The sequence below is a fragment of the Capra hircus genome, chromosome 2 (assembly GCF_001704415.2).
Source record: "Capra hircus breed San Clemente chromosome 2, ASM170441v1, whole genome shotgun sequence".
Taxonomy (NCBI): Eukaryota; Metazoa; Chordata; class Mammalia; order Artiodactyla; family Bovidae; genus Capra; species Capra hircus.
This window is the reverse complement of record NC_030809.1, coordinates 29,665,061-29,691,304: the sequence shown is the minus strand read 5'-3', so window position 1 is coordinate 29,691,304 and position 26,244 is coordinate 29,665,061. Positions and strand designations below refer to the sequence as shown.

At 55.5% G+C, this 26,244-nt stretch overlaps 1 protein-coding gene across 1 annotated transcript in view; it reads right to left on the bottom strand.

The window, feature by feature from the left end:
• The window catches only part of TNS1 (tensin 1), a 211,314-nt gene extending 205,483 nt beyond the window's left edge, over positions 1-5,831 (bottom strand). The window contains exon 1 of the mRNA XM_018059646.1: positions 5,676-5,831. Within this exon, the coding sequence (XP_017915135.1) occupies positions 5,676-5,708 (33 nt within the window). The 5' untranslated portion in view covers positions 5,709-5,831. The remainder of the gene's footprint in view (positions 1-5,675) is intronic.

Here is a 26,244-nt window from a genome sequence, read left to right as displayed (position 1 = left end):
TTCAGTAATATATTCTGATTTCCCCTTTTGCCACAATAACACCCATTTGAGCTGGGTCTTTGCCTTTGTTTTTATTTTGGACTCAGGATCCAAGCAGGATCTTGTATTACGTTTAGTTGCTGGGTTTCCTTCCTCTTCTTTCATGTGGACACATGACTCCACCTTATGATTTCTCTTTGATGATGCAGACTTTTTTGAAGAATGGCCCTCGGTATCTGGATGTGTCTGGTCATTTCCTCATGATTCGATTCGGGCTAAGCGCCACCCAGCGCCCCTTCCTTTCCTCAGTCACTCATGCTTGGCGCCCCTGTGCAATCTGTCACAGCACCCTGTGCAACCTGACTTGTTAGCAAGGTGACCCCTGGCAAGTTAATTAACCCGTCTGCCTCACTTTACTAATCTGTTAAGTGGGCTAATCGTACAACCATCTATAGATTGTGACAATGCCTGAAAAGCCACCGGAACAGCGCCTGACACATAGTAAGCACTCACTAGACGTGGACTCTTGATTTGTGTTGTCACGCCTGGGTGTGCCCTGGACTTGCCCACAGGCACACACATCTGCATGTGCTTCTGCTCCGTGTCCACTGTGTCCAGAACAATGTGAGCCCAAAACAAGTCAGAAGGGGCAAATCGAATGGAGCTGCTGCCTGACCTCAGTTCCCTGCAGTGATTTCACCCACTGCCACCGTCCTGCCCGCAGGGGACAGAACACAGGCTCAGGGGGTCCTCACCCAGCTGAGGAGCGAGCTCTCCTAGGCCAAGCAGCCCTGGGTCTCCAAGGGAGGAAAGATGCAGAGAATGGCTGTAACTGAGCTCTCCGTGTGACAGAGGAGCACGCAGACGCTTGGGCAGCCCGGATTCTGCCTGGTGGCCTTCGGCCCCTGACAGGGCTTCCTGAGCTGGTCCATCACTCACCATCGGCCTGCCTCTCTCTCTCTCTTCCCACTTGGCTGCTTTATAAACCATGTCCCAACATTTTTGAGCATTAAGCCCCAGGTCCCTTTTTGTGCTCTAACATGAAAAAATCAGCTCCTGGAGTGGGAGGGCACAGTGAAGGTGAAAGTGTTAGTCGTGTCTGACTCTGCAACCCCATGGACTGCAGCCCTCCAGGCTCCTCTCTGTCCATGGAATTCTCCAGGCAAGAATACCAGAGTGGGTTGCCATTCCCTTCTCCAGGGGATCTTCCCAGCCCTGGGATCAAACCTGGGTCTCCTGCATTGCAGGCAGATTCTTTACCATCTGAGACACCAGGCACAGAGATGTGGGTGGGCTGAAACCCCATCAGGCCTGGCCTGATGGCGAGGGCCTGGCCCGGCTTCCCTCACTGATTCCTCACCGCGACATCCTACAGTGAGGCTAAGGAGTGTGCTCTGGGGCACCAGGGAAGCCAGGATGGACCGAAGACTCAGATTCATGTCTGTCTGAGATAGGGTCCCCAGTCCCTAACCACAGCAGTACCACCACTTCCGAGGGTGTGTCCACAGCTGCTGCCTGTATTATTTGGAGAAGCCCTGGCAGTTACATTGTCAGGACTCCTCTGCCCAAAGGCCATCTTCTGGCCAGTTTACCCCATCTTATCTCTCCTCAGTTATGCTTACTTCCTGCGCTTGGATTTCTGCAGTCTGAATTTCATCTTTGGATCTAGTTTAAAGTTCACCTCCCAGAGGAGAACATCTCTTTCCTGATATGTCCCTCCTTCTCCCTCAGTCTAGGCGAGGTCTCTCCTTAAATGTCCTTACAGATTCCCTCTTGGATAATATCCATCTTACTGCAATCATTTGTCCAGTATCTGCCAGCTTCTTGAAGAAAGTCGGCCCTCCATGATCAGTGGTGAGACAGGTGGAGGGAATATGGGCGGGTGGTGCTTGGATGGCATCACGGAGCTTCCCTAACATCATTTCCCATCTCTGGGCCCATCTCTGGGCCCATCTCTGGGCCACCGACCCCTCAACCCAGAGGTGCAAAAGCTCCAGCCCATACCCTTCCACTTTTCAGGAGCACTGCAGCCACCGCGGGCCCCTGGGCAGGCCATTTGCCCTCTGCGGGTCCCCTTCGCCTTGGCCAGAAACTGGAACTAGCCATCCTTGCCCTTCCTACCTCACAGAATTACAATGAGGTTCAAATGCCATAGTGTAAGTCAAGGACCTGGAGACAAGGAAGGCACAGGGAGGCTACTTGGCTGCCCGGACCACACAGCTAGTAAGTGGCTGAGCCAGGATTTGTCCCCAGAATCCATGTTCTGACTATGCATGCTGCCTGCAGGAGAAAGCCTGCGTATTCTGGGCCTCCACACTGTCCTCACACCTGCCCTTCCCAGGAGATTCCCAGAATGGAAAGCCCTAGATGGGGAGGCGGAAGAGCCAGGTCCTACTTGTGCCTCTGACCTTGTATGGCCCTGAACTGCACCATCGTAAAAAGAGAGCTAACATTTCTTGAGCCCTTACTGGGGGAGAGACACTATTTTAAAATGTATTGGCTCCTTTAAAATCTAACAACCCTATAGGCAGGTGGGGAAACCCATGGAGAAACAGAGATCTGAAGCCACCTGCCTAAGGTCACAGAGCTCCCAAGTGACAAGGCAGGATGAAACCCAGGCACCACACTCTTGGCCGACCTGCCATCCTTCCTCTGAGCATCACAGAAAAACAGTACCATATTGCTCCGTGACTTTGGGCCTCAAATGTCATGTTGAAAAATTTTACAAAGGCGCCTGTTTTATTTCAGACCCTGTTAGTGTCACACCACCCAGCCTAGCTCCCAAACCCACAGTCAGGAGGCCCCATGGTGGGCACAACCCTACAGGCCAATGAAACTCCAAAGAGAGCGAGTTCGGGACAGAGGGATCAGAGTCGGGTTCACAGGGCAGAGCTGCACGCCAGGCAACCAGGAGCTCACGAGGACCCTCTGACAAAAATGTGTGCTTAGCGCTGAGAGGGACACGGGCTCCAGAAGAGAGAACACTTCTTTGTCTGCAGCTGCAAGCAGCCTCAGAGGACAGCATCCAAGTTCCTATGAGAAACTTAGGATGAAAAGTCAACTGATGAGCCAGAGGCCACATGGCTCACTCAGCACAGGGCCAGCGCTGTACTTGGCCCCTGGTCGTGCCTTGCGGCTCTCTCAGCCCCACCTAATAAGCCCTCTCCCAGGGCCTGCAGCTCTAACACCAAAAAACCTCAATTAATAGGCAAGTAATTATTTTCTAAATAAACCATACTTGAATATGTAATAGCAAATGATGGGAGCGCATGATGAGAAAATCAAGTTAAGCATGATAAACAGCTATGCGCCTCAGCTAATATAGTGATTTTCATTCCTACAGCTTGTTAAAACTATGTGCTATGGACAGATGACTTTGTGGATGAAATGTGTGCGGCTATTCCTGGGGAGATTTCCCCCGCCAACACACATCAGACCTGGGATGCAGGGCATCCTAAGAGCCAAGCAGAGTCTTGTGGAGTGGGGGGAGGGACCCACATTTAGTGAGCAGCTACTACGTGCTAGGTACCCGGTTTTCTGATGCATGTCAACTCTGTCCTTACCCCAGCCAAACAAGGTGTGTATTCTTCTCCCCACTTTACAGATCAGGAAACTGAGGCTCAAGGAGGGAACTGTGATAGCCAAGTCTGCCCATCTGATAAATGACAGAACGAGGATCAGAATCTAGACTTGCCTGGTGACAAAGGCCACCCACTTCCCACCAGCAGGTGCCTCTCAAGATGGGAGCAGCCCCCTTGTCAAGGTCTCCAGGACCTCTGTGTCTCCTCTCCATAATTTGCACCAGCTATTCCACCTCTCCCTGCTACAAACTTATACCCCAGCCCCACAGAGGTCCATGCAAAAAGGAGGAAAGTTGCTGGGACAACTGCAAGGGAGGATCTGGGATGAGAAGTTAGGTGGGACCAGGACTGTGGCCCGGGGCCAGTCCTCACCGCCCCCCGAGACTTGGGCCCACCCTGGAGATGGGCATCCAGGCCAGGGCAGGATGGGGAAAAGACATCCTCCTCCCCAGTCCACTCCACCAGCCTCTTCCACCACCACAGAAAGGCACCCGCTGGGTTTTCCCATGAAGCTGGAGAGGGACGGGGGCAGGGAGTCACAGGAGAGAGGACAGGAAAAGGAGGGGGGAGGACCTTAGAGAAATCACCGCATCCACACCAGCCCTTGGTCCTCAGTTCCCTCTCCCAGCTCTCGGGGAGAGGAGTCACCGGACAAGGCACTCATGCTCACCTCTTGGCACCTCCCCTCTGTCACCCTCATTTTACTGCCCAGGGAAACTGAGGCTCACAGCCACGAGGTGCTTCTCCCACAGCCTCCGCTGACGTGGCCTTGTCTCCATCCACAATAGCATCACCCCGGAAGTTTAACCACCAACCTTCCCGCCACAGGCCTCCCTCCCTGCCTGGCTCCATCCTCAGCACCATCTACAGGCCTTCCAGAGCTGGGCCCAGGGAGCCGGAAGGGCCTGGAGAGATGAACTTGGCCATGGCTCCCATTATACAGATGTGGACAGCAGCCCAGCGAACCCCCTCTATGCACGACACTCCAGACACCTTCAGTCTGTTACTGAGAGCCCCACACGCCACCCAAGCGCCCTCATTCCAATGCTCCTCACTTCCCCTCTCTTCCTAGGTCTGATGGCCCGCCGCTGTTTTTCAGCCTGGTCTTGCCTAAGCCCAGGAGGGTCCTCTCCAGAGCCGGCTGGAACACGGAAAGGGCAGGGAAGACCACATCTGGACCCCGGACTGAAGCGCCCTCCCCCAAACCAGCCGGCACTCTCTCAGAGACCAACATTAACCTCGGCCAGGGACGACTTCCTCGCCCTCCTGACCCTTGCATGCCTTTGCCCAGCCTGACAGCCCAGCCAAGCCCCTCTGAGGAAGGGGTCTCCCGCCTCCACCCCCTCCCCTCCAGCAGCCATCAGCCCCCTCTCTCCCTCTGACAGGCCTCAAGACTGTTAACCCTCACCGTGTGGCCCCAGACCCTGCTTGCCCACCCCTCAGGCACTCGCCCCTACACACACCTTCCCGAATCTGGGGCCAAGAAAGGGGAAAGACAAGGCCGTGTCTTCCTCCTCGGGACTAGGGGGTGGGAGGGGGTGGTTCTTGGTAAGAGTGGGAGGGCTGTGGAGGAAGAGGTGGCAATGGTTAGAAGCTGAAATTGGGATAAAAGTGACGGAATCCAAGCAGAACTTCCCTCCAGCCGGGCTTCTCCAGATTTCATTTTCTAGGTTAATACCCCTTGTTCCCCAGGCCCCCTACCATGGCAACTTCCTCAAACTCTAAGGCTGAGCAACTTGAGGGGTGCCGAATTTCGCCCCCCTCCCCCGACCCAGTGCAGGGGAGAGGTAGGTGGGAGTGGGAACAGAGACAGGAGAAGCTCCAAAAAGAAACCAACTTTGTGATGGCTTCCTCGCCTCACAGCTCCTGGACTCAGCTGGGGTAGAGGGCAGGGGGGCGGGGGGCGGGGGTGGACCGACCAGCAGAACCGGGGCAAGGGGCCCCCATCAATGGGGAAGGACTCAGGCTTAGAGTCTACTCAATTCGGTCCCTCAGAGGCAGAAAGGCGCCCTCCTTCACAGCCAGCACTCCCCCCACCCCAGGCTCTCAGCATCAGGCTAAGGTTGAAGGGGCCACAGGGGGGTTCGACCTCCTAGCTGACACAACCACACCTACCCAGAGCATGCAGGACAGACAGATCCACGTCATCTTCGCTGAGTGCTGTCCCTGGGGCCACGCTGGGGCTGGCGGATGGTCCCCCTGAGCTCACAGCCCGCACAGAGCAGGCAGAAGGGAGCTCTGAGTCCGCAGTGCCTCGGCTCTGGCTCAGCCAGCATAGCTCGCCCTGCCTGCCTCCAACTCACCCTCCCTCCTCCTCCTCCCCCCACTCCACCCCTTGTCCCAGCCTCTTGTCTCCTCCCTCCTCCCAGCGCCACTGGTGGCTTGCAGGGTCTGAAGCCTTAGCTTTGCAAGGGGTAAGCACAAGGCGGAGCAAAGGGACAGCTACTGGAGACAGCCCCTCCCCCGCAAGCCTCTCCTGTACCCCCAGTCCCAGACACCCAAGTCCTGTGAGCTACCGGGCTGCTCCTGCCTTCTGGTTTGATCCAGCACTCCTGGCCAGGAGTCTGCTTTACTCCCCACAGATCTCTACCCCTAGAATCCCGATGGAGGGACAGACAGACAAGCGATGGCACAGCCTGAACTGTGGTTCTTCAGGCCCATCCCATCTCCAAGGACACACACATGCCCTCCTGCCCTGGGAACACACTCCTTGCACACACTTAGCTAGGTCGGGCTCTGGTGCTCATTCAGCGAGCTCTGAGCCTGCACCTCACTTGACTCAAGAGAAACCAGGCCTGAGATGGCTGGAAAATGGCCCTGCCCTCGGGGCTGTGAATTTTGTTCCAACGTTTTCCTACTTTTTTTCCCCCCCCTTCTTTCTTTTCTCCAAACATCTGTCCCAGCCCTTCCTGCCCTTCCTAAAGGAGCCCCGCTCCAGGCTCCCGCGAGAGTCTGTTTTTCTTGACTGTGCCCTGGGCCAACATTTGGTTTGCATTTCCCCACTTCCTCCTCCGCCTCCCCGGCTCCCCCTCCCAGGGCCGTTTTCACCTCCCACCATTCCATATGCCTACTTCTCCCAAACACTGTCCCCTCTACTCACTCCTGCCAGCCCTTCCCAACCCCCCACCACCTTAGCCCAGGGACTAGAGTTTGGGGTCCAGGCCAGGGGGGAAGACGAGGGGTACAGATTTCAAATGCATTCCCAGGGCTCCCTGCAGGGGAATCCAGCAACATCTGCCCCGCGCCTTCATTGTCTCAACTCCCCCCTCCACCGTCCCCCCAGAAACTTTCCTCTTTGAGCTCTGGCCACAGCTGGACCAAGCGAGGGTGGGTGGGGCTGGTGAATCACCCGCACTATTTTTTTGGAGACTTCCAGGGGAGGGGAAGAGGGCTCAGCCCCACCCCCTTCTGTAGACACACACACACACACACACACACACACACACAACACACGACACACAGTTCAACTCACACAAACACACAGAATGCCTGCCGAGGACAGGGCCCCACCCAGAGTAGGCACTCTGAGACCATTTTCTGGGACTGAGTAACTTGGCAAGAAAGTCCTCTTGCTTGAGGACTTATGCACACACACCAGCATGTGGTGCATGCCCTGAGCCACATGTAAAAAGGATTATGTATCCCCTGCCTCTCTCCCCGACTCACCCAAGAGCATGCCTTCACCACTCTGTGTCAGCACCACGCACGGTGCCATCCCAGCGCAGCGTCTATACGACCAGCCTCTCCCCTCAGGTGGACCTGTCCAGCCAGGTGTACTGGCTTCCAGCCCACAGTCCCCTCAGGACATCTACCTAGGAAACCCCAGAACGAGAGGGAAACATTCACCCTTTACCTGGGAAAGGGCTGCCTTGTGTGGATGTGCAGGTCGTGTTCTGCACAGAGGACTCTATTACTCGGCGACTCCAAGATGTCAGGGAAGGACACTATAGCAAGATGTCTCATTCTGGTCCCTCCTGGGGCGGGTGCCTGAGTTAAGAGTCTTTGTTCTGATGAAGACATGATAAGATAAAAACTCAGGGCCCTTCTCACATCTCTCCAAGCCCTTCTGCAGAGCCGTAGAGCAAGGAAGGATTCTGCCCCTACCCTACATCCCTTTCCAGAACCACAGTGCCCTTGGATATCCCCTCCCAAGCCTGCCAGGGCTCAAATGACAGTTTAGCCAACACTGTAATGAGGCAGAGTCCCACATGTAGTCGGCCCTGCAGCCACCGCTGGGGATGTCCACAGGCAGACGCTCCTGCCAACCCTCCCTCTCCCGACTGGCTGGAGCTCAGGGCAATATAGGAAGGAGGCCTCTCTGGGAGCCCCTGAGCCCACCCCTAGCCACCATCACCAGTGCTGCCAGCCCTCCCAAGCATTCGGCCAGCTCAGCTCTGCCATCTCCGCACTCAGTCCCACCCCAGCTTCCCCTGCCCTGCTCCCACAGCCCTGCCCTTTACAGCTGGCATCACTAGATGCGCCTGCCGGCAGCTATCTCAGTTCTGAGAAATCACCTTGCAGCTTCCCACAAATGCCGAACAAGACCAAAGACCAAGCCACAGCGACACCAATTTGTCTGGCCCCCCACGCAGCCCAAGGGGGCCCTGCAGCCCCCAGGCCAGCTCCCTCTGCAGTCCCTTCAGCTGGGACTGAAAGACAGCAATAGAGAACCCTAGTGCTGAGGGCCTTCTTGGAAGAATTCCCCCATCCCTCTTTTCTGCGACTATGGGGGTCTCTCTTGTATCTTAATCTCTCACAGTCAGACAGTCTTTCCTCCTACCCAGTCACCATCTTCCCCATTGAAGGCTCAACTCTGCCACCAGAAGTGTCTCTAACTGTATGTGACGACCCTGTTTCAGGACCCTGTTACCCATTATTCCTCCTTCCCAGCTGATTGCCCTGCTCCACCCACACAAGGAGAGTTCCTTGGGCAAGGACCTGTCCTGTGTGTTGCATCCTGAAAGCCTGGCATATAGCAGGTATCAGACATTTGTAGAGGTAATGGATCAATCTGCAAATCAATAGGTCCTGCCATATTTTCCTACTTCTCCCACTCACTATCCCCTTCCCAGGGCTTCCCCGATGGCTCAGCAGTAAAGAATCTGCCTGCAATCCAGAGTCTCAGGAGACATAGTTTCAGTCCCTGGGTGGGGAAGATCCCCTGGAGGAGCACATGACAACCCACTCCAGTATTCTTGCCTGGAGAATCCCATGGACAGAGGAGCCTGACGGGCTACTGTCCATAGGGTCACACAGAGTCAGACATGACTGAAGTGACTTAGCACACACACAGCAAGCATGCACCCCATTCTCAGGCGCTTCCCATGTGGCACAAGTGGTCAAGAATCTGCCTGCAATCTGAGAGCCGCAGGAGACATAGTTTTGATCCCTGGCTTGGGAAGATTCCCCTAGAGGAGGAAATGGCAACCCATTCCAGGATTCTTGCCTAGACAAGCCCGTGGACAGAGGAGCACGGTGGGCTACAGTCTATAGGGTCGCACAGAGTCAGACACAACTGAAGTGACTTAGCACGCACACATGCACATTCCCTTCCCAAACCCTCCTCCTGGTCCACTCCAGCCCCCCGAAAGGATGCTGGTATACCTTGCCTACACACCCAACTTTCTTCAGCACCGTATCTTCCATGCTGATCTCCGAGCTCTCCCAGACGGGGGAGTCTCCAGAGGCTGGACCAGTGTCGCCCTTCCCGGGGTCCTGACCCCATGCCTGGACCAGGGACTCACAGGCAGAAGCTGTGGGGCTGGTTGGGTTTTCCGGGCTGAGATCCCAGAAGCCTCAGCACCTGCCCCCACCCTGTGCCATGACACCCACTGCCACAGCCATTTCTGCAGCGGCTGGTGTTTAACCCCACTCTCCTCTCTGCAGGCCAAGCCTTCCTGCTTACTGCCCACGGCCCTTCAGCATCTAGCTCAGCAGTCAGTTCAAGAAAGAGCCAGGACTGCAGGCTCTGGGGCTGGCGCTGAATTGAGGCAGAGGGAAGGGTGAGTGAGGGCAGGAGTAGAGCTAACCGGCCTTGTAAGCCTGAGCCTGGCACTCCTGTATCCCAGCCTGTTTCCTCACCTGCAAAATGACAGAGCTGATGGTCTCAAAGGTCCCTACCAGCCCCACAGGTGCTGTGGGGTGAGACCACACAAATCGGTGTGAGACCACACAAATCGGCGTGAGACCACCGATTTCCCAGGCCAAGATCCCCGCTCCCTCCAACCCATTCTTCCTCTCCTTCCACACTTGTCCATCAGAAAGTTCTTCCTGTTGTCAGCCCATCTCCTAATGGAGCATCAGGTCTTTTCTCAGTCACCATGGGCCACAAAATTCAAAGGTCACAGAACGTCAGAGCTGGAAAGACCTGGAGCCTTTCTAGGGGTCACAGTCAAAACCTTACAGGGCCCGACAGAAGTTAAATGAAAGGAGCAGGCAAGGAGTCCCTCAGAGACCCAGAGAGCTGGCAGGCTCCACTAAAGGGGACCCTGCTCCTCATCAACAGCTGCTATGGATCAGCAACATGGCCCACACTGTCAGATCTTTTGATCTGTCAAGAGAAGCCCCAGATCTATATTATCTTACAAAACCTTTTCTACAAAATATGAAAAGTGCGCTTTTTAAGTGCTGGCTTTTTCTTCTTTGAAAGCTGTTCTGCCAGATTAAATTAAAACAAGTCTGCCAAGAGGGTTTGGCTTTCGGGGCACCGCTCACCTAACCCAGCCCCATCATCTGAGAGATGACAACACTGCAGCAGAGGGAGGGGTGGGACCGCCCTGGTGTCACAGGGCTGTGGCTCCCAGCACCTGCTGTCCAGTCACTGTAGGACCAGAGTCATGCTCTTGCCTTTCTCCTGCCAACCCTGCAACCTGCTGCCTCCACACAGGGCCGCACACACCACAACCTTCCTCCCAGCCAGTCCCAGGGGCCTCCCGTTCAATAGGCAGGGGCAGAGCTGGTGCTGGGATTTCCCCACCAACATCCAACTACAGATACCAACAGCACAGAACACAGGAATCTGACCCCAAAGCCCTCGGTAACTGCGTTATACCCTTGGCCCCCTTGGGCAATGTCCTTTCGCTCCGTGCCCCTGGAAAGAGCAATATTAACTAACCAGACACATAACTGTGGTATCATATTTAAGCCTCCTACCAGCTCTTGTTTTACAGATGCGGAAACTGAGGCACAAAGAGGTCCAGCAACTTGCTCAGCATCACATAGCTACTATGTGTGAGAGTGGAGTCCAGGGCCTCTGATAACACATCTTGTGGGCATCAAGAATTTTCCTGCTGTTCCTCTAGCAATAGTATCACCCAGAGACTAAGGCTTATGGTCCCATGTTGAGGTGATATGTTAACTGTCCTCCCCACTCCTTGGCCAAGGAGAAGATCAGCTGCCCAGGCACAGGACTAGCTTGCGTTGGGGGGCAGGGGGACACAGAGAGGGAAGCCAAGGACAGTGCTGCCCCCTGGGTCAGGATGAGACTGACTGGCTCCCCAGTGGCTCTAGAAGAGCCAATCAGAAAAGAAAAACCACAGTCCTAGCAAGCCCTGGGGCTTCCCTAATAGCTCAGTTGGTAAAGAATCCTCCTGCAATGCAGGAGAACCCGGTTCGATTCCTGGGTCAGAAAGACCTGCTGGAGAAGGGATAAACTACCCATTCCAGCCTTCTTGGGCTTCCCTTGTGGCTCCGCTGGTAAAGAATTTGCCTGCAATGCGGGTGACCTGGGTCCGATCCCTGGGTTGGGAAGATGCCCTGGAGAAGGGAAAGGCTACCCACTCCGGTATTCTGGCCTGGAGAATTCCATGGAGTCACAGAGTCAGACACAACTGACTGAGTGACTAACAGCTAGTAAGCCCTGGAGCCTGAGTTCTGAGTGAGAACAGAAGCCACAAGGTTTTTGCTCAGATAAGCCACACTACCTCTCCCTGCCCCCCATCCCCCCAAAAATTGGCCTTTGAGTCCCAGGTGGCTCAGGGCCCTAGCAGAGCCTCCATGTACCACTGGACAGGATGTTCTTTGAACTAGGTTGCAACCAAAGTGTGCATGGGGTCTGAAGTTCCAACCATGCTCTACTCACCAAGCCTGACCTGAGACACATCAGCCTGGAGAATGGTATCCTATGGGCCAGGGACGTCCAGCCCCTTCCCCGATGTCCACCACCCCTCTAGTATGAGACGGAGTTGCCTCCTTGCACTCCAGAAATCAGAATGCTCCTTAAGAAGGAAAGTGAGTTTCCAACCAGGCCCTGCCTGGGCCCAGCCAACCCAGGAAGGAACATTACTCACACCCCCTCCATTCAGCACCCTTCCCCTACTTCCCCTCCACCAGCACCCTGGGTGGGGACAGCGTTTGGGCCAAATCTTAATAATTTTTAATAAAACCTTTCCAAGAGCTTGACTCAGTGATCTTGATCTCTTCCCCAGCTCTAATTTCCTGCCTGACTCAGACTCCCAGAGGCTGGCGGGAGGCAGCTGCAGCTGATCACCAAGTCCCGCACCCCCGGCCCCCCACTCTTATCCTAGCCCAGGAGCACTGAGGTCATCCTCAACCTCTGCAAATGAGGAGGGGGAGTTGCCAAGAAGCCTGGGGTCCGACTGACCTGGTCTCGGCTGGCCATTCCCGCTGCAGGCTGCCTTTTCCCCAGTCAGCAAAGCTGGACTCCGCAGCATCTGAACTCAGAGCCCACAGGAACCTAGATGGGGCTCTGGCCCCGCGGTCCGCAGCGCATGCCTCCCAGCCAATCCCTGGATACAACGCATTTTGCTAGAAGATTTCAAAGCACACCTTGGGTGACTGGAGGGACTGGAGCCTGCTGGCACCTCTTCCTCACTGCAGAGTAGCAGTGGGGGAAACTGAGTCCCAGAGGCATCACCTGGGAGGAGGAGCTGAACATTCAGGCTTCTTATGGAATGGAAAAATCCTTCCTGTGCATGTGATGCGAAGAGTGGATACCGGGATAAATCCCTCCATCCTCACATATCCCATGTCTGGCCTGCCTGAAGGTCTACAAGGAGGGAGAGCCTGCTGGAAAGGCACAACAAGAATAAATCCCAAATGTTTACTGAGTACCTACTATGGAATAAGCACTTGGTAACCATTCCAAATGTCCTACATCATTTAAGCCTCACAACAAGCCAGTGATATAGGCATTTTTATAATCCTTATTCCACATGTTTGAAAGCTAATGTACAGGTAGAGTAAGTCACTTGCCCAAGGTCCACAGCTAAGAAATGATAAACCCAGAATTCAAAGCCAGGCAGACCAGCTCTACTGACTCTTAACCTGAGTACCACTGAGCCCCTTCCCCCATATGACAGGGCCCTCTCTAGTTTCCCTAAGGAAAAGGGAGTAGATCAAAAGCCAGACCCCCAGCCCCTGAAATCCCTCCCCTCACTGGAGCCTTCTAGGGGCTCAAGGTCACGTTCTCGGAATTCTCTCTGTGCCTCCAGGGGAGGATTTAAGGTTACATGCAGTTTCACCAGTTCCCTACTCTGCTGGACAGCTAGGCCCCCACCTCCTCCCTCTCCCCAGCCTCCCCCACCCCACCCCACCACACACACACAAGCACACACACCCTGAAGACAGTCAAGGATCTCTAGATGAAGGATGCTCAGCCATGGCACGCCCACCCACAGCACTGCGGGTCCCACCACACCCCTCCTCCCTCACTAACCCAGCCACTGCCCCAGCCCCCATCCTTTCCACACTTGGTTCAGGTCCCTCCATCCTCCTGAATAGATAAGAAGTCCCTCCTGACATCCACCAGGCTCATTTCTCACCCTGTTAAGGACCCAGCCTTAACAGTCTCACTCTGTCAAAGTCTCACTCCGTTAAGTCTTTACAGCCTCACTCTATTAAGGGCCCAGCCTTAACTCTGAAACCTCTGAGTCCAGTGCGGGGGGCGGGGGGAATGCGTTTCCAGGGACTTTCCCTCCTTTTCCACAGGAATTTCAGAGGGATGCAGAAAGCCCCCCCACCCAGAAGTGTTCCTTTGTGCCCAGGTCCCCAGCGTCCTCGCACAGACTCCAGTGTTAACCTTTCCATTCCTGACCTGAACCCCAAATGCTGCGCCCTGGCAGAGTGGTGTCCACTCCCCGCGTGGATCCATGCATGGGAAGGGGCTCCCCAGGAGTTCCCAAAGTCTCACGAAAGCCACACTGACCCGCTCAAGGTAGGTGTCCCTGAGGGCACGAGGGTGATAAACCCGAGGAGAGTGCCGGTAGGGAAGAGTGGAGCAGGTGTCAGGTGAGTTTACCTGTCTTCGGAGACAGAAGCGCAGGGGTAGGAAGCAGGAAAAGAGGTACTTGCTCCATCGAATCACGCAGGAGAAGCACCAGCTCAGTCGAGTCATGTTGACCCCCGAGGTGGGTGCCCCCCCACCCTGGGCGCGAGGGTCAGGGTGCGAGGGGAGGAGGACCGGCTGCTCTGGGGAGGAGGTGAGGAGCAAGGCGAGAGCCCCGCCCCGGGGTCCCCGGGACGCTTAGCCCCGCAGGAGCAGCCCGGGTGTCCCGGCCCCTCTAGCGGGAGGAGCTCGATGGGGCCCCCGCGGCGCGGCCCCGACGTGGCTGCATCTGCCCGGAAGCCCCGATGGGAGGCGCGGGGGCTGCAGGGCGCTTCCACCCTGGGGGACTTCCTCCAGCTGCTGCCTCTCTCCTCCCCTCGGCCTGACAGCCTCCGCCCGCCGGTCTCCCGGGCGGGCTGGGGGGCGGGCACGGCAACTTCGGAGGAGGCTCGGAGAGAGGACCGCAGGCGAGGCTGAGCGGGCAGAGCAGAGGCGGTGCCAGGCGCCCAGCGTCCACCTGCGGGGAAGGCGCAGCGGCGGCAGCATTGTGCTCCAAGCTGCAGTGAGTGTGTGAGTGTGCGTGTGTGTGCCTGTGTGTGCGGATTTCCCTCCAGACCTCACTCCAATTTCCATATTGCTCCCCAGAGCATAATGTGATTAACTTAAACGGAGGCCTCCAGCTGCCCTGATTGAAGCAGAAACATCCGTGGGCCTGGCATGCACGTGAGAACACCTCCCAGACAGGGCTGTTCCAACTCAGCAACCTCTGACCCTGGCCACACCCCAACTCTGCTGCCCCAGACAACTACAGGAGGGAAGGAGCTCTGAGCATCCAAAGGCGCCCCCACTAGTTGGAAAGGCCCCTGCCTCCCAGGCTGAACCAGCTCTAACGGATGAGAGCTGGCGGGCCACCCACAGCTATGGCTGAACCACTCCTCAGGGTTCAGGGTGCGCCCTGTCCCATCGCCAAGTGTCATGTGGCCGCCATCAGACGCCAGGGACCCTTCTCTGCCTCTGCTGTGCTCAGAGGATGTGAACGGGGGTTGGGGACCACTCAGGAATATTGCTTGGTTGGGGGGGTGTCGTTCACCCTACTATGTCCCTGGCACTAGGCAGCAGGAAGAAGAGGGGGTGAGAAGGAGGTGCTGGACTCTGGAGAGAGGGAGAGAGAGACAGAGAGACAAAGGCAGAGGGAGACCCACAGACAGACTTCGGGGAGGAGGAGAGGCAGCGGTGAGCTTTGCCCCTGGTTTTTGTCGCTGCAGAGAAACTGGGAAGGGAGCCAGCCAGCCAAGCCCAGAAAGAAAAGGGGTGGGAGAGCTGGAGAGCTGCAGCTGAGCGCAGACCCTGCCAGGGCCTCCCCACCGTAACAGGCCACTGGAGCACCAGCCAAGGGCCCGTCCCCACCCCCCACTGCTGCCTGCACTCCCTGCCTGGGCTTCCCTGGGCACCTTCTCAGGGCCGTTTTTTTCCCCCCATGGCAATGCCGTCCCAGCATGTGGCCTGAGGACTGAGTTTCTCAGCTAGCTCACTTCTGCCTCTAAGCTCTCCCCCACTCAGCAAATTTGTCAGGCCCCCCTACATCCCCAGCTCAGCTCCCCACCGTGAGACAAGGAGGTTGGCAGGAGCACAGTGAACACAGTGAAGGAGAGGGAAGGGGGCCCTGCCACCGCCTGGCTAGAGAGAGAAGAAAGACAAACCTCAGCCCCCAACAATCTCCAAGCAAGGGGGACCGCCAACTGCCTCCTGCCCCCGCAGCATACATCACCAAGGAGGCCCTGGATGAAAGCTGGAGCGGGGGTACCAAGGAAATTAGGTGGAAACAGAGCATATGAGCCCATCCCTAGCAGACCCTGCCTTTGCTCTTGCCAATGACCTCCAGCCAAGTGCCTGGCACTGTTGAAATCTCTGCCAGGCTGCAGGGCGGGCCTTCCTTCTCTCTGGTGGCAGAGGTTGGGGTGGGGGACAGGTCCTATAATCTCCACAGGCACCCCCACCCTGGCACCAGAGGAATTGGATATGTTGTGAGATGTGAGGAAACTGAGCAAGTGGAGCAAAGTTTAATCGAAAGGGATCACTGGTTGAATTTGTTAAACAGAAGGAAGTTCTTCAGATAGGCTGAAGCTTGACCCTGCCTAGACTGAGAGAGGAGGACAAGGTGATTTTCCTTAAGAGGATTCTTAACACTTCTCAACACCAAAGAGCATGACAGGTACTCATCAAACAGAAGGAAGGAAGAGAGGATGGGAAGAAAGAAAAGGAAGTGATTTCTAAGCTTCAGCCCTTCCTGACAAGGAGATCATGATGAATAGGGCTCAGAAGATAGAAAGTCCTTAATTTCATCCACTGGCCAGCAGGAGGTGTCCTTAAGCCAATGACCCTCCAGAGAGGAAGGGAAGAGACCGTGGTTGACAGGGATAAGAGCCAGGCCCAGCCCTGCCTGGAGCATCTCCCCAGCTCTCCCCTCCCAGCCCCTGGCTCCACCACACCTCACTGAGCTTCATGCCTGGTTTCTCCGCTCCTGAAGGTCGGTGAAATCCTGCCCCATTGTGTGTGCCCTCGAGACAGAAATGTGTCCTTGGGGGTTTGGTGCCTCATGGGAAGCCACACATCCTCTGTTCTGTTTTCATCACCGAAGGAGATCAGAACCCCAGGGACAGCAGCTACAGGATCCCCAGAACCTCCCGGGAAGCTTTAGCAGGGATTCCCTATGCTTCCCATTTCAAATTTTATGGATGCATGGAGGGGTCCAATCCCAGCAATCCGTCTCTCGATTTCAATCCATTTCTCCTCAAAGCACCAGAAACTGCATCTGGTAGGTTCTAATGTGTATCCCATCCCCCCCGTCTCTCCTTCCAGGCCCCCAAGTGTCAGGGACAGAAATGCAGGATTCCACAGAATGGATCAGAGGCAGCGGACGTAGGGAACCACAGATAAAGAAGAGCCTGGGCAGACCTGGTCTGTCAAAGGGACCTGACATCAGATTGCAACCTCTCTGCAGCCCCCATGTGGGTACCTGACAACAGCCCCCCAGTTCCTCACCTTGGCCTCCACAGTGCAGCTTTTGAAAAGCTGGCCGCCATCCTCGGAGGGTTAACCAACTCTCTGGGGACTTTTTGCCTCTCCTGCCCCCAGGCCTGTCTCCCAGCCCTGCCAGCCCCTGGGCCCACCCTTCCTCCCTCTGCCTCCTCCCCTCAGCTAGAGTCCAGACAGCCAAGTGGGTCTGGCCATGGCTTGAAAGAAGAGGAATTTCTTCTCCACATCCCACTCTTATTTTACACAGCCCAGAGACCCGAATTCTGAGGCCAGGCCAGGGAGGAGATTCCAGAGTCTGGAGCCAGGCGGGATGGAAGCCACATTCACAGAAAGGGGGCTGCCTTCCCCTCACCCCACCAGCTTCCACACCCCCACTCCCTGTGAATCGGGAGAACAGGAAACTTCCCAGCGGCATCCAGAGAAGGTGTCAGGGAAACAAGAGAGTGGGTCACAGCTGCCAGCTCCCTGGGGACAGGGTAAGCACAGATTCTCCTCTGTCCTGGCTCCCCAGGGGCACAGTGCCCCCGCTGGTTTTGTCTGTGAGGAGACAAAGGCCGCTCCTGTGAGTGGAGAATGGCTTGGGCATCTGATCGGAGGCTCTGGGTCTTGCTTTCACACCGAGAGAGATGCATAGAAGCTGCTCCCTGGAGGCCCCCAGCCTTTCTCCTCCATCAGATGGGGACGGCGGCTGCAGACCCCACTCTCCGTGTGCTTGCTCACAATCCTCCGAGCCGTAGCAGTTCCTCCCTGGGGTTCCCACTTGGGTCTCACCTCCAAGACCAGGTTCCCCAGAGCCTCAGCACTTCCACCAAGGGTGGGCCCCACTCAATGGTTAAACTACCCAACCATATTCAAGGTCCAGGACTTCCACACAGCCACAGAACCGGGGTCCCCGCAGAGCTGGGGTCCCGTTTCATATTGGGCTCCAAGGTCTCCTCCTCTGATGCCTCCACCGAAGTTCTTCCATCCCTCTAGTCCTGAGTCCCTGTGTGACCCCTGGCCAGTTCATGTCTTCAGACCACTTAGCACTCTTATTGACAGATCCGCTCACTCCCTCACCCCCTTCCCCACCAGACTGCCAGCTTCCAGAGGACCTTGTCAGTCATTCAGGGCTGTGCTCCCAACACTCAGAACCCGGCACCCAGCACTCAGCATGGTTCAGGGCACATGGTCAATGAAAATGAGTTACTTGGTAGATTGGCTGGTTGGTTGCATGAATACAGGAGAGGAAGAAGGCAGGCCATCCCTTCTTCTAAACCCGGAGTCCCTGCCCCAGCCCTGGATCACGGCCAGTGGGCAGTATCATTTTCCAGGTATCTAAGTGCTACTGCACCAGGAGGCACCACAGGGCACCTCCTGATTAGGCTCCGCCACATCCAGCACTGATTCCAGTTAAAATTGAGAGTGACCCAGCACCTTCCCCTGCTCCCTCCCCCAAGCCCAACATGTGATTTAGGAATAGGATTCTGAGATCCAGAGAGGGAAAGTGACTTGTCAGGAGTCACACAGCTAAGAAGTAGCAGAGCCGGAATGAATCAAGCTTCCCCCACACACCTTTCTGGCTCTTTGCTTTTCCATAGCACAGCATTGTGGATGGAGGGGAGGAAGCTGAGAAGAAAGATCCCCCTTCTTATAGATAGCCCAAGGAGGTGAGTCCATAAATTCTCTTTCTCCCCTTCACCACTACTAGCCCAGGTATGTGACCCCTGACAGGCAGGAAGTTCCTCCTGGTACCTAACCTTCATCCCCACTCTCAAATTCCAGACCATTTCCTTTTAGACTGCTTTGCCTGGGGAAGGACAACTTGATCACTCTCTTTGCACAATAAATGCCTTCAGACACTGGCGACTCATTATTCACGCCCCCATCCCCACCCCACCCCCAGCCCTCTCTATTCTGCAGGCTGAGAATCCTGGGTCCTCTGGGCCCCTTTCCAAGTGACTTCCATCACCACCCAGCAGCTGACATGATAAATGGGTTGGGGAGGGATGGGGACAGATCTGGAGTGATGGTGCATATTGATCCATAAGGGAGCCCGGGGGCCTGGGCTGCCTTTCCAGGCAAGCCATAGCATCTAGGGGTAGAAAAGTGAGAATAGGGGCTCTGAGGTCACCCTGGTCATCCCTCTGCCCCCCAGAGTGTTCATTGCAGGGCCCGTCATAGAGACTGCAGACCTAGGAGCTGGGCTGCTGGGTCTGAGCCCAGGTTCCAGCAATGAGATTAAAGCAGGGACTGTCTAATTGATTCTGATGGAACTGGGAGGGGGAGTGAGATGAATGGAGAGGGCAGGAGGAGAGGGTGGAAGGAGGGGGCAGGCAGGCCGGGAGAATCCAGTCTGGGAGACCCAATTGCATCAGAACCAGCTAATACAATTACTGTCCACCCCACTCTCTCCTCCCAAACACAACCCCCTCCTCTTCCTGGGAAACCAGCCCACTGACTGTCTGCCCCTGAACTGGGCAGAGAAGGCAGCTGGGCATGGGAGGCACAGACGGAAAGGAGCTGGGTTAAAGCCCACAGTCGAAGGAGCCAAGATGACCCAGAAAGGCAAAGATAGTGACAGTGACAGCAGACAGCAAGGGACATCAGAGACGGAGACAAATGGAGATGGACACAGACAGATAAGCAAATCCCTCCTACTCCCCCGCTCCGTTTTCACCTGACAACCTTCCTCCAGCCACTCCCTGGCGCCCCTCACCCCTCTCCAGCCAGGACATCACACTGGGCTCCTCTGCTGGGCCCACCTCCCACGTTATTCCTGCAGAGTGAAGAGATGGGAAGAGAGGCCAGGAAATGGGACCTCCAGTCTCTCCGGTCCCCCTCATCCCAGGGCCCTCAGCCTGCGCCGTGCAGGCATCCAGGATGGTGTAAGAAGGGAGGGGGCCGCGAGGAGCCAGGCCACTGAGACAGATGCCAGGTGGACCCCAGGACGGAGAGGAGGACAGGAGGGGGAGAACGGAGCCTCCAAAAGGGACATCCAAGACAAGAAAAGCAGTGGAGCCGAAGCTGCCAAAGACCAGACAAGTGAGAGAAAGCCGGCCTGGGTGGAGAGGAAGCCAGCAAACAGAGGGAGGAGGAAATAGGGGCAAGGAGACAGGAGGAAGGTGGCGAGCTCTAACCATCTCACAAAGAGCAGTGGGGAAGGGCCAGCATCAGGCAAAGGGTGGGTGATGGGCGAGAATAAAGAAGGGGGAGAGAAAGCATGGCATGCCACCAGCCAGGCTGCCAGGGAAACTGAGGCATGAAACAGAGTGACACGGCCTCATCTCCAGGCTCCAGAAGCAAGCAGGGCCTCATCTCCAGGCTCCAAAAGCAAGCAGGGCCCAGGGCTTCCAGGGACTCCCAACCCCAGGTTCAGAAAACCCAAAGGGCAGACCCAGAGCAGAGTCCAAGCTGACCCGCAAGTGTCTGGCTGCAGCCCCTGCGGTCAGGAGCCAGTCTCGACCAAGGCTCTCAGGGTACTTGCTTCCAGACTAGAAGAAAGGCACGCCTGGGGCAGGGGGCCAGGCCAGGAAAAAGCTCCTGGGAGGGCCTCAAGCACCTCCAAACATGACTCCTTCACTCCTCCACAGAAGCCAGGAGAGCTGGCAACTTGTGTGCCCTGGCTGGAACCCTGTGTCAGATGTGGGTAAAACCCCTGCTTGAGTGCTAACTCACTTCAGTCATGTCCAACTCTTTGCAATCCCATGGACTGTAGCCCACCAGGGTCCTCTGTCCATGGGATTCTCCAGGCAAGAATACTGGAGTGGGTTACCATATCCTCCTCCAGGGGAGCTTCCCGACCTAGGAATTGAACCCACGTCTCTTACATCTTCTGCCCTGACAAGAGGGTTCTTTACCACTGGTGTCACCTGGGATGCTCAAGTGAAATCCCTGTATCCCCTCAAGTCAAGGCTGCAGCTCTCCTGGGCTGGCAGATTTCCGTTTGCTCCCCTGCCCTGAATGGTATCATTTGGCTTCCTCTTCCCCCCCCGCAAAAGAGTCCCAGGCCCCCTCTGTGATCCCCTGGATTCTGGTTCTGGTATGTTCTATTCTCACCCCGTCTGGGAGCTTCAGGGTAGAGCAGGGCAGGCCCAGCCCCAGACAGACCAGAGAGAACAAGCTTACTGATGCAGCCTGCCCAGCCCCAGCCCAGGCCTGGATGGATGAACAGAGGCCATAAGGGGTGGGGACTCAGACCTGAGGGCCAGAGGGAGCACCGCAGACTAGGGTTGGAGCACAGTCCCTCTGGGAGCCCCCATGTCCTCGTCTGGGGAGCAGACACCGTACGTTTGCCTTTCCGACTTCCCAGTGCAGCTGAGAGCATGTCAGGAGACACGTATGCTAAGTGTCACCTCCATCGTGCCCATACTCACCTGCCAAAGCGGAGGGTTGAGGTACAAAGCCAGCAGAGACCAGGGTCCAAATCCTAGCCCTGACACCCACCAGCTATGTGACCTTGAAGAGATTATTTCTCTATTCTGAACCTCTTTTCTCTTCTGTAAAATGGAGATAAGGATTCTAGCCTCCTGGGTAGCTGTGAGGATTGAATTAAATGTGAAAACACCTGCACCAGACCTGACTCATCAAGGCACCCTCGGGAGCCACCGGACAACCATCTCAGAACCTGAGACCAGAACGGACACTCCCTGGACACTTACAGGTGACTGTAAGAGCAAGTTCATCCGCCCTGAAACCCTTCCTGGGTCTGCTAGCTCCCAACTACTGCACACCCAACCCCCACCAGACAGAAGCTCCCCGTCAGAGCCCTGGGCAAGAGCACCCTGTCTGGAACATGGAGTTCACACTGCCATCTGGAGAGTGGACACCAAAAGGAGGAGGAGCCAGGAGTCCCAGCAGGATGAAGCCAAAAGAGCATGGTTAGGAAGACGCTGGGAGCAGGCCAGAGGAGAGGTAGAATGGGGGCACACGAGCCCAGAAGAGGCTGGAACTCAGGAGGGAGGAACTGAAGGATGCCTCTCATGCAAAGAAGACAGAAAGGAAAGCATAGCAGGGAGTTCCTGAGCTTCCCGTCCCCACTGAAGATGTGTGTGTGTGTGCGCCGTCGTGTCTGACTCTTTGAGATCCCAACCCCATGGACTGACTGTAGTCTGCCAGGCTCCTCTGTCCATGGGATTTTCCAGGCAAGAATACTGGAGTGGGTTGCCATTTCCTACTCCAGGGGATCTTCCCGATCCAGGGATCGAACCCACATCTCTTGAGTCTCCTGCCCTGGCAAGAAGGTTCCTTACTACTAGTGCCACCTGGGAAGCCCCCCCACTGAAGATAATAAGGAAGAAGTGGTCAGGAAATACTCGAGTTAGACAACAGGCAGGACTTCCAATGAGGCACCACACTGCCAGAGAGGCCTCTGCTCTTACTGCACTAGTCTCCTCTCCTCTTCTAAAATGAGGTTTGGATCTTCAATCTCATATGACTTAGCATGAAACCTCAGTACTAAAAGTTCCTGTTCACTTAGCAAAAAAGCAGGCCTGCCCTGCTCCCCTGGTCCCCAAATCTCCAGCCTTACTCAGCCCAGCACCTTCTGTATGGATTCTCTTTTTGAAACCAAAAACCAGTCCCACCATTCCTGGCCATCTTAGATCCCTGGGGCAGGGGACCACTTCCCATCCAGACATCTCCTCATCCATTAGAAACATCTTCCTCAACCAGGCCTTGCCGAGGCCACTCACCCCTGGTTCTGTCTAGCCCTAGATTATCCTCTTCCTGACGTTTCCATCTCTGGGAGGCAGAGGAAGGTATGCAGAGGCTGAGGATGGAGACAGAGGTGGTAGATGTGGTGAAGCAACTTGGAAGACAGGCGGATGGAACCACATTATTGTTCCTGAAAGTTTGTAAGTAAGACCTGGGACTTGGTTAGAAATGGGGTGTGTTTTGTTTAAGGGGCCAAAGGAAGGAAGCAAAAATGAGCCTGCAGAGGAACTGTATACAGCATACACAGACACATATGAAACACACCCCACAGGGCAAGGTGAGGGTGCTGGAAGGAAGGATCTGTGGCTGGAACTCGGTAGACAAGGAGCGCCAGGGGGACCAGGACAGGAAAGAATGGAAGAGGATGGAGCTGAGAACCCCCAGGAAGAGAAACGTAGGTGCCAATGGAAACTTCTGGCCATTTTGGACCCCAAATGACATGCAAGTTGGATGCAGGAGAGTCTGCAAATGAGGCGGCTTCACAGAGAATTCTTGTTCTCTGTCCTGCTTGACTATAAGGAGATGCTGATGTAGGGCTGCCCTGGAGGTAAGGACCACTCCAATCTTCCTCCTCAAGACCCTCATCTCCTTTGAGGTGGCCCCTCTCCCTCCAGCCTTGGGCCCCAGGGAGGGGAGCCTCCTGGGACCTCTCCCTACCCTTACAGCTCTTTCTAGATCCCCAGAGGTCCTTATATCTCTGCCCCTCATACCCCACACTTTCTCTTCCACAAGGGGTTTATCCTTTAACCCTGCAGAAGGGGGAACTCTGCTTCCCATAGAGAGAAGCTTTCTACTGTTGAAAAGAGGAAGGAAGGCAGCAAAGGGAAGTCAAGAAATCAACAATCATAGGAGGGACTTCCCTGGTGCTCCAGTGACTAAGACTCTGCGCTCCCCAGTGCAGAGGACCAGGTTTGATCCCTGGTCAAGGAACAAGACCACACATGCCACAACTCAGAGTTTGCATGCCACAGTGAAGATCAAAGATCCCATGTGCTGCAACTCAGACTGCTGCAGCCAAATAAATAAATAAGTAATTATTTTTTAAAATTATGGGGGCACGACAGGCAGCAAGGCCCACTGGGATCATCTCAGTCAGCCCCCTGCCTTCCCGCAGATCCCCTCCAGCCAGGGTCAATAAGGGGCCCTCCTGGCTTAAAGTTCTTCCAGAAGGGAGACGCCAGAGCCTCCCCAGACCATCCTGTTCTCTAGCTTCACAGCCCTGACTGCCGGGAAGTGCTTCCTAAACTCTGGCCTCCTGCCCTTCTACTGCTCTTCTCACAGCTGCTGGTGGCTTCACACCTCACATCCCGTCGATGGCCTCAAGGCCACAACTAAGAGAGCAGATCTAGGAGGAAGAGAGGGGAGGAGACCCTATATCTGGGTCCCGCACCTTGCCACCCTCCTCACCAGCCTCAGCCTTCCTGCCAGCCTCACTCCGCTGCAGGCTGAGGGAGGCCCCCGCCCAGAGGACCCCAAGGGGACACTTCCGGGGAAGCTGGCTGACTGAGCATGCATGTGGGCCTTTGCTCTCCTCTCAGAACGCTTCTAATGCAACAGCAAAGGTTTTTATTTTGTTTTGCTGAAAGCATAGAGACTTTCCCTGTGGTCCAGGAGTTAAGAATCCACCTGACGATGCACGGGACACGGGTTTGATACCTGGTTGGGAAAGATCCCACACGCCATGGGACCCTTAAGCCCGTGGGCCGCAGCGGTGGAGCCCGTGCACTTGCAGCCTGTGCTCCGCAGCACCAGCAGCCACTGAAATGAGGAGCCCAGCTGCTCAAAACTAGAGAGAAGCCTTCCGCTCATTGCAGCTAGAGAAAGGCTGTGTGCAGCAACAAAGACCCAGCGCAGCCAAAAATATATAAATAATAAATAAACTTTTTAAAAAGCACAAAGCCTGGAGGATCAAGAAAGACCAAAAGAGGGGAGAGAAGACCATAGGAGCGATGTTCAGCACAGCACAACCATGGCAGTTGCTAAAAACGAAAATACTTCTAGTCCAGTGGGCACATAGTTACAGCGCACCCACCCTCCCAAAGCTCGTGCCCCTCCTCTGCACCCAAAAAGGCTAACTCTTGGCTCATAAGGGGCCTCAGGACCCTCTCCAGACTCTCAGTGCAGTCCCTAGGATCTCTTGTTAAATATTTTGATTATCACCCCTGACAACAGTGTCAAAATTCTGGGAGGCGGAGAGCAGATGGATGCGTGGGAACCCTGAGCCTGAGAAAACTAAACTCTGAGCTGGCTGCAGAAAAAGCCAAGAAGCCACCCAATTCTTCAGCGCAGACCCCCCAAAGGCTCAGGATCAGTGGCTTTGGAATCCCTTTGCAAGGCAAGGAGGAGATGGGGGAGGGAGTGGGGAGGGGCAGGGGCAGGGTGTGAATGTAAATCTAACCCGGATTGGTAGGACACCGAGGAAGTGGTTAGATTTCTAGATCCTCTCCCTGACCCCCAGCAGAAGACAGGAGATTTATTCCCTGGAAAGGATAAGAGACTGACCTCTGGCCCCAGGGCCAGCAGGCACAGTTAAGAACACAAGTACTAATAGGAAAGACAGTCAGCTGGGCGTTTCCTGAGCAACAGGCAGCCAGGCCTTTACCTGCCCCGAGGCAGAAAAGTGAAAACTTCTCTGGAGATCTGGCAAGCCCAAGAAGAGAAACCCAAAGATACCGACAGCAGTTTCCCCAAAATAGCAGCCCAGCTGGACACCTGAGAGCTGGAGAAGCCCTCGGTGTGTCCACCCTCACCTCCAGTGCAAAGAATCCACCCTTTAATCTCCCACTTGAAATAGAAGTGGAAAACCCAGGTTCCCAGGCATTTAAGGAAAGCTTAGTGTTAGTCGCTCAGTTGTGTCCAACTCTTTGCAACCCCACGGACTGTAGCCCCCCAGGCTCCTCTGCCCATGAAATTCTCCAAACAAGAATATTGGAGTGGGTTGTCATTCCCTTCTCCAGGGATGGAACCCTAGTCTCCTGCATTGTAGGCAGATTCTTTACCATCTGAGCCCCCAGGGAAGCCTGAGGCAAGCTTAGCAGAGAAATAATGGAGGCCAACAGCAACTGAGAGAAAGTAAGTGAAATTCAGTGGGGAGAAAACTGTAAGAAAAAGTTATCAATATCCTCAGGGAGATCAGAGAAGAAAATGCATCCGTGAAACAAGAATAGCAGGTAATAACATAAAAAGAATATTCAGAGAGCAAGAAGAAGAATAAAACCTCAGAAATTTAAAAGCATGGAGCCCAGACTGAGGCCCACGCCGAGCACCCAGCCTGTACCTGCCCCTTCACCCACTCCATACACACTGACAGAGGCCTGGCTCTCCTCTCCAAGCAGCTCTGCAGACCCCGGAGGGGCCCTCTGGGATGGGAGCCATCTGGAGACCAGAGAAGGAATGAAAACCCAGACACAGGGAGGGACCCAAAGGGCCAGGAGGAGACAGAGGGCCCAGGGCTGAGGCTGAAAAGCGACAGAGGCCGCCACCTTGGGGAGCCTGTGGACGTCCCCAGGGAGCCCTGTCAACCACTGAGCCAGTAGGCACGGGCCTAGTGACAGCCCCATCACCCACGTGGGAAAGCTGATGCTCAGAGAGCCCGAGTCATCACTCAGAGCCTAAAGCAAGAGAAGTGAAAAGCTGGGCACGAGAACTCGTCTTAATTCAACCCACATG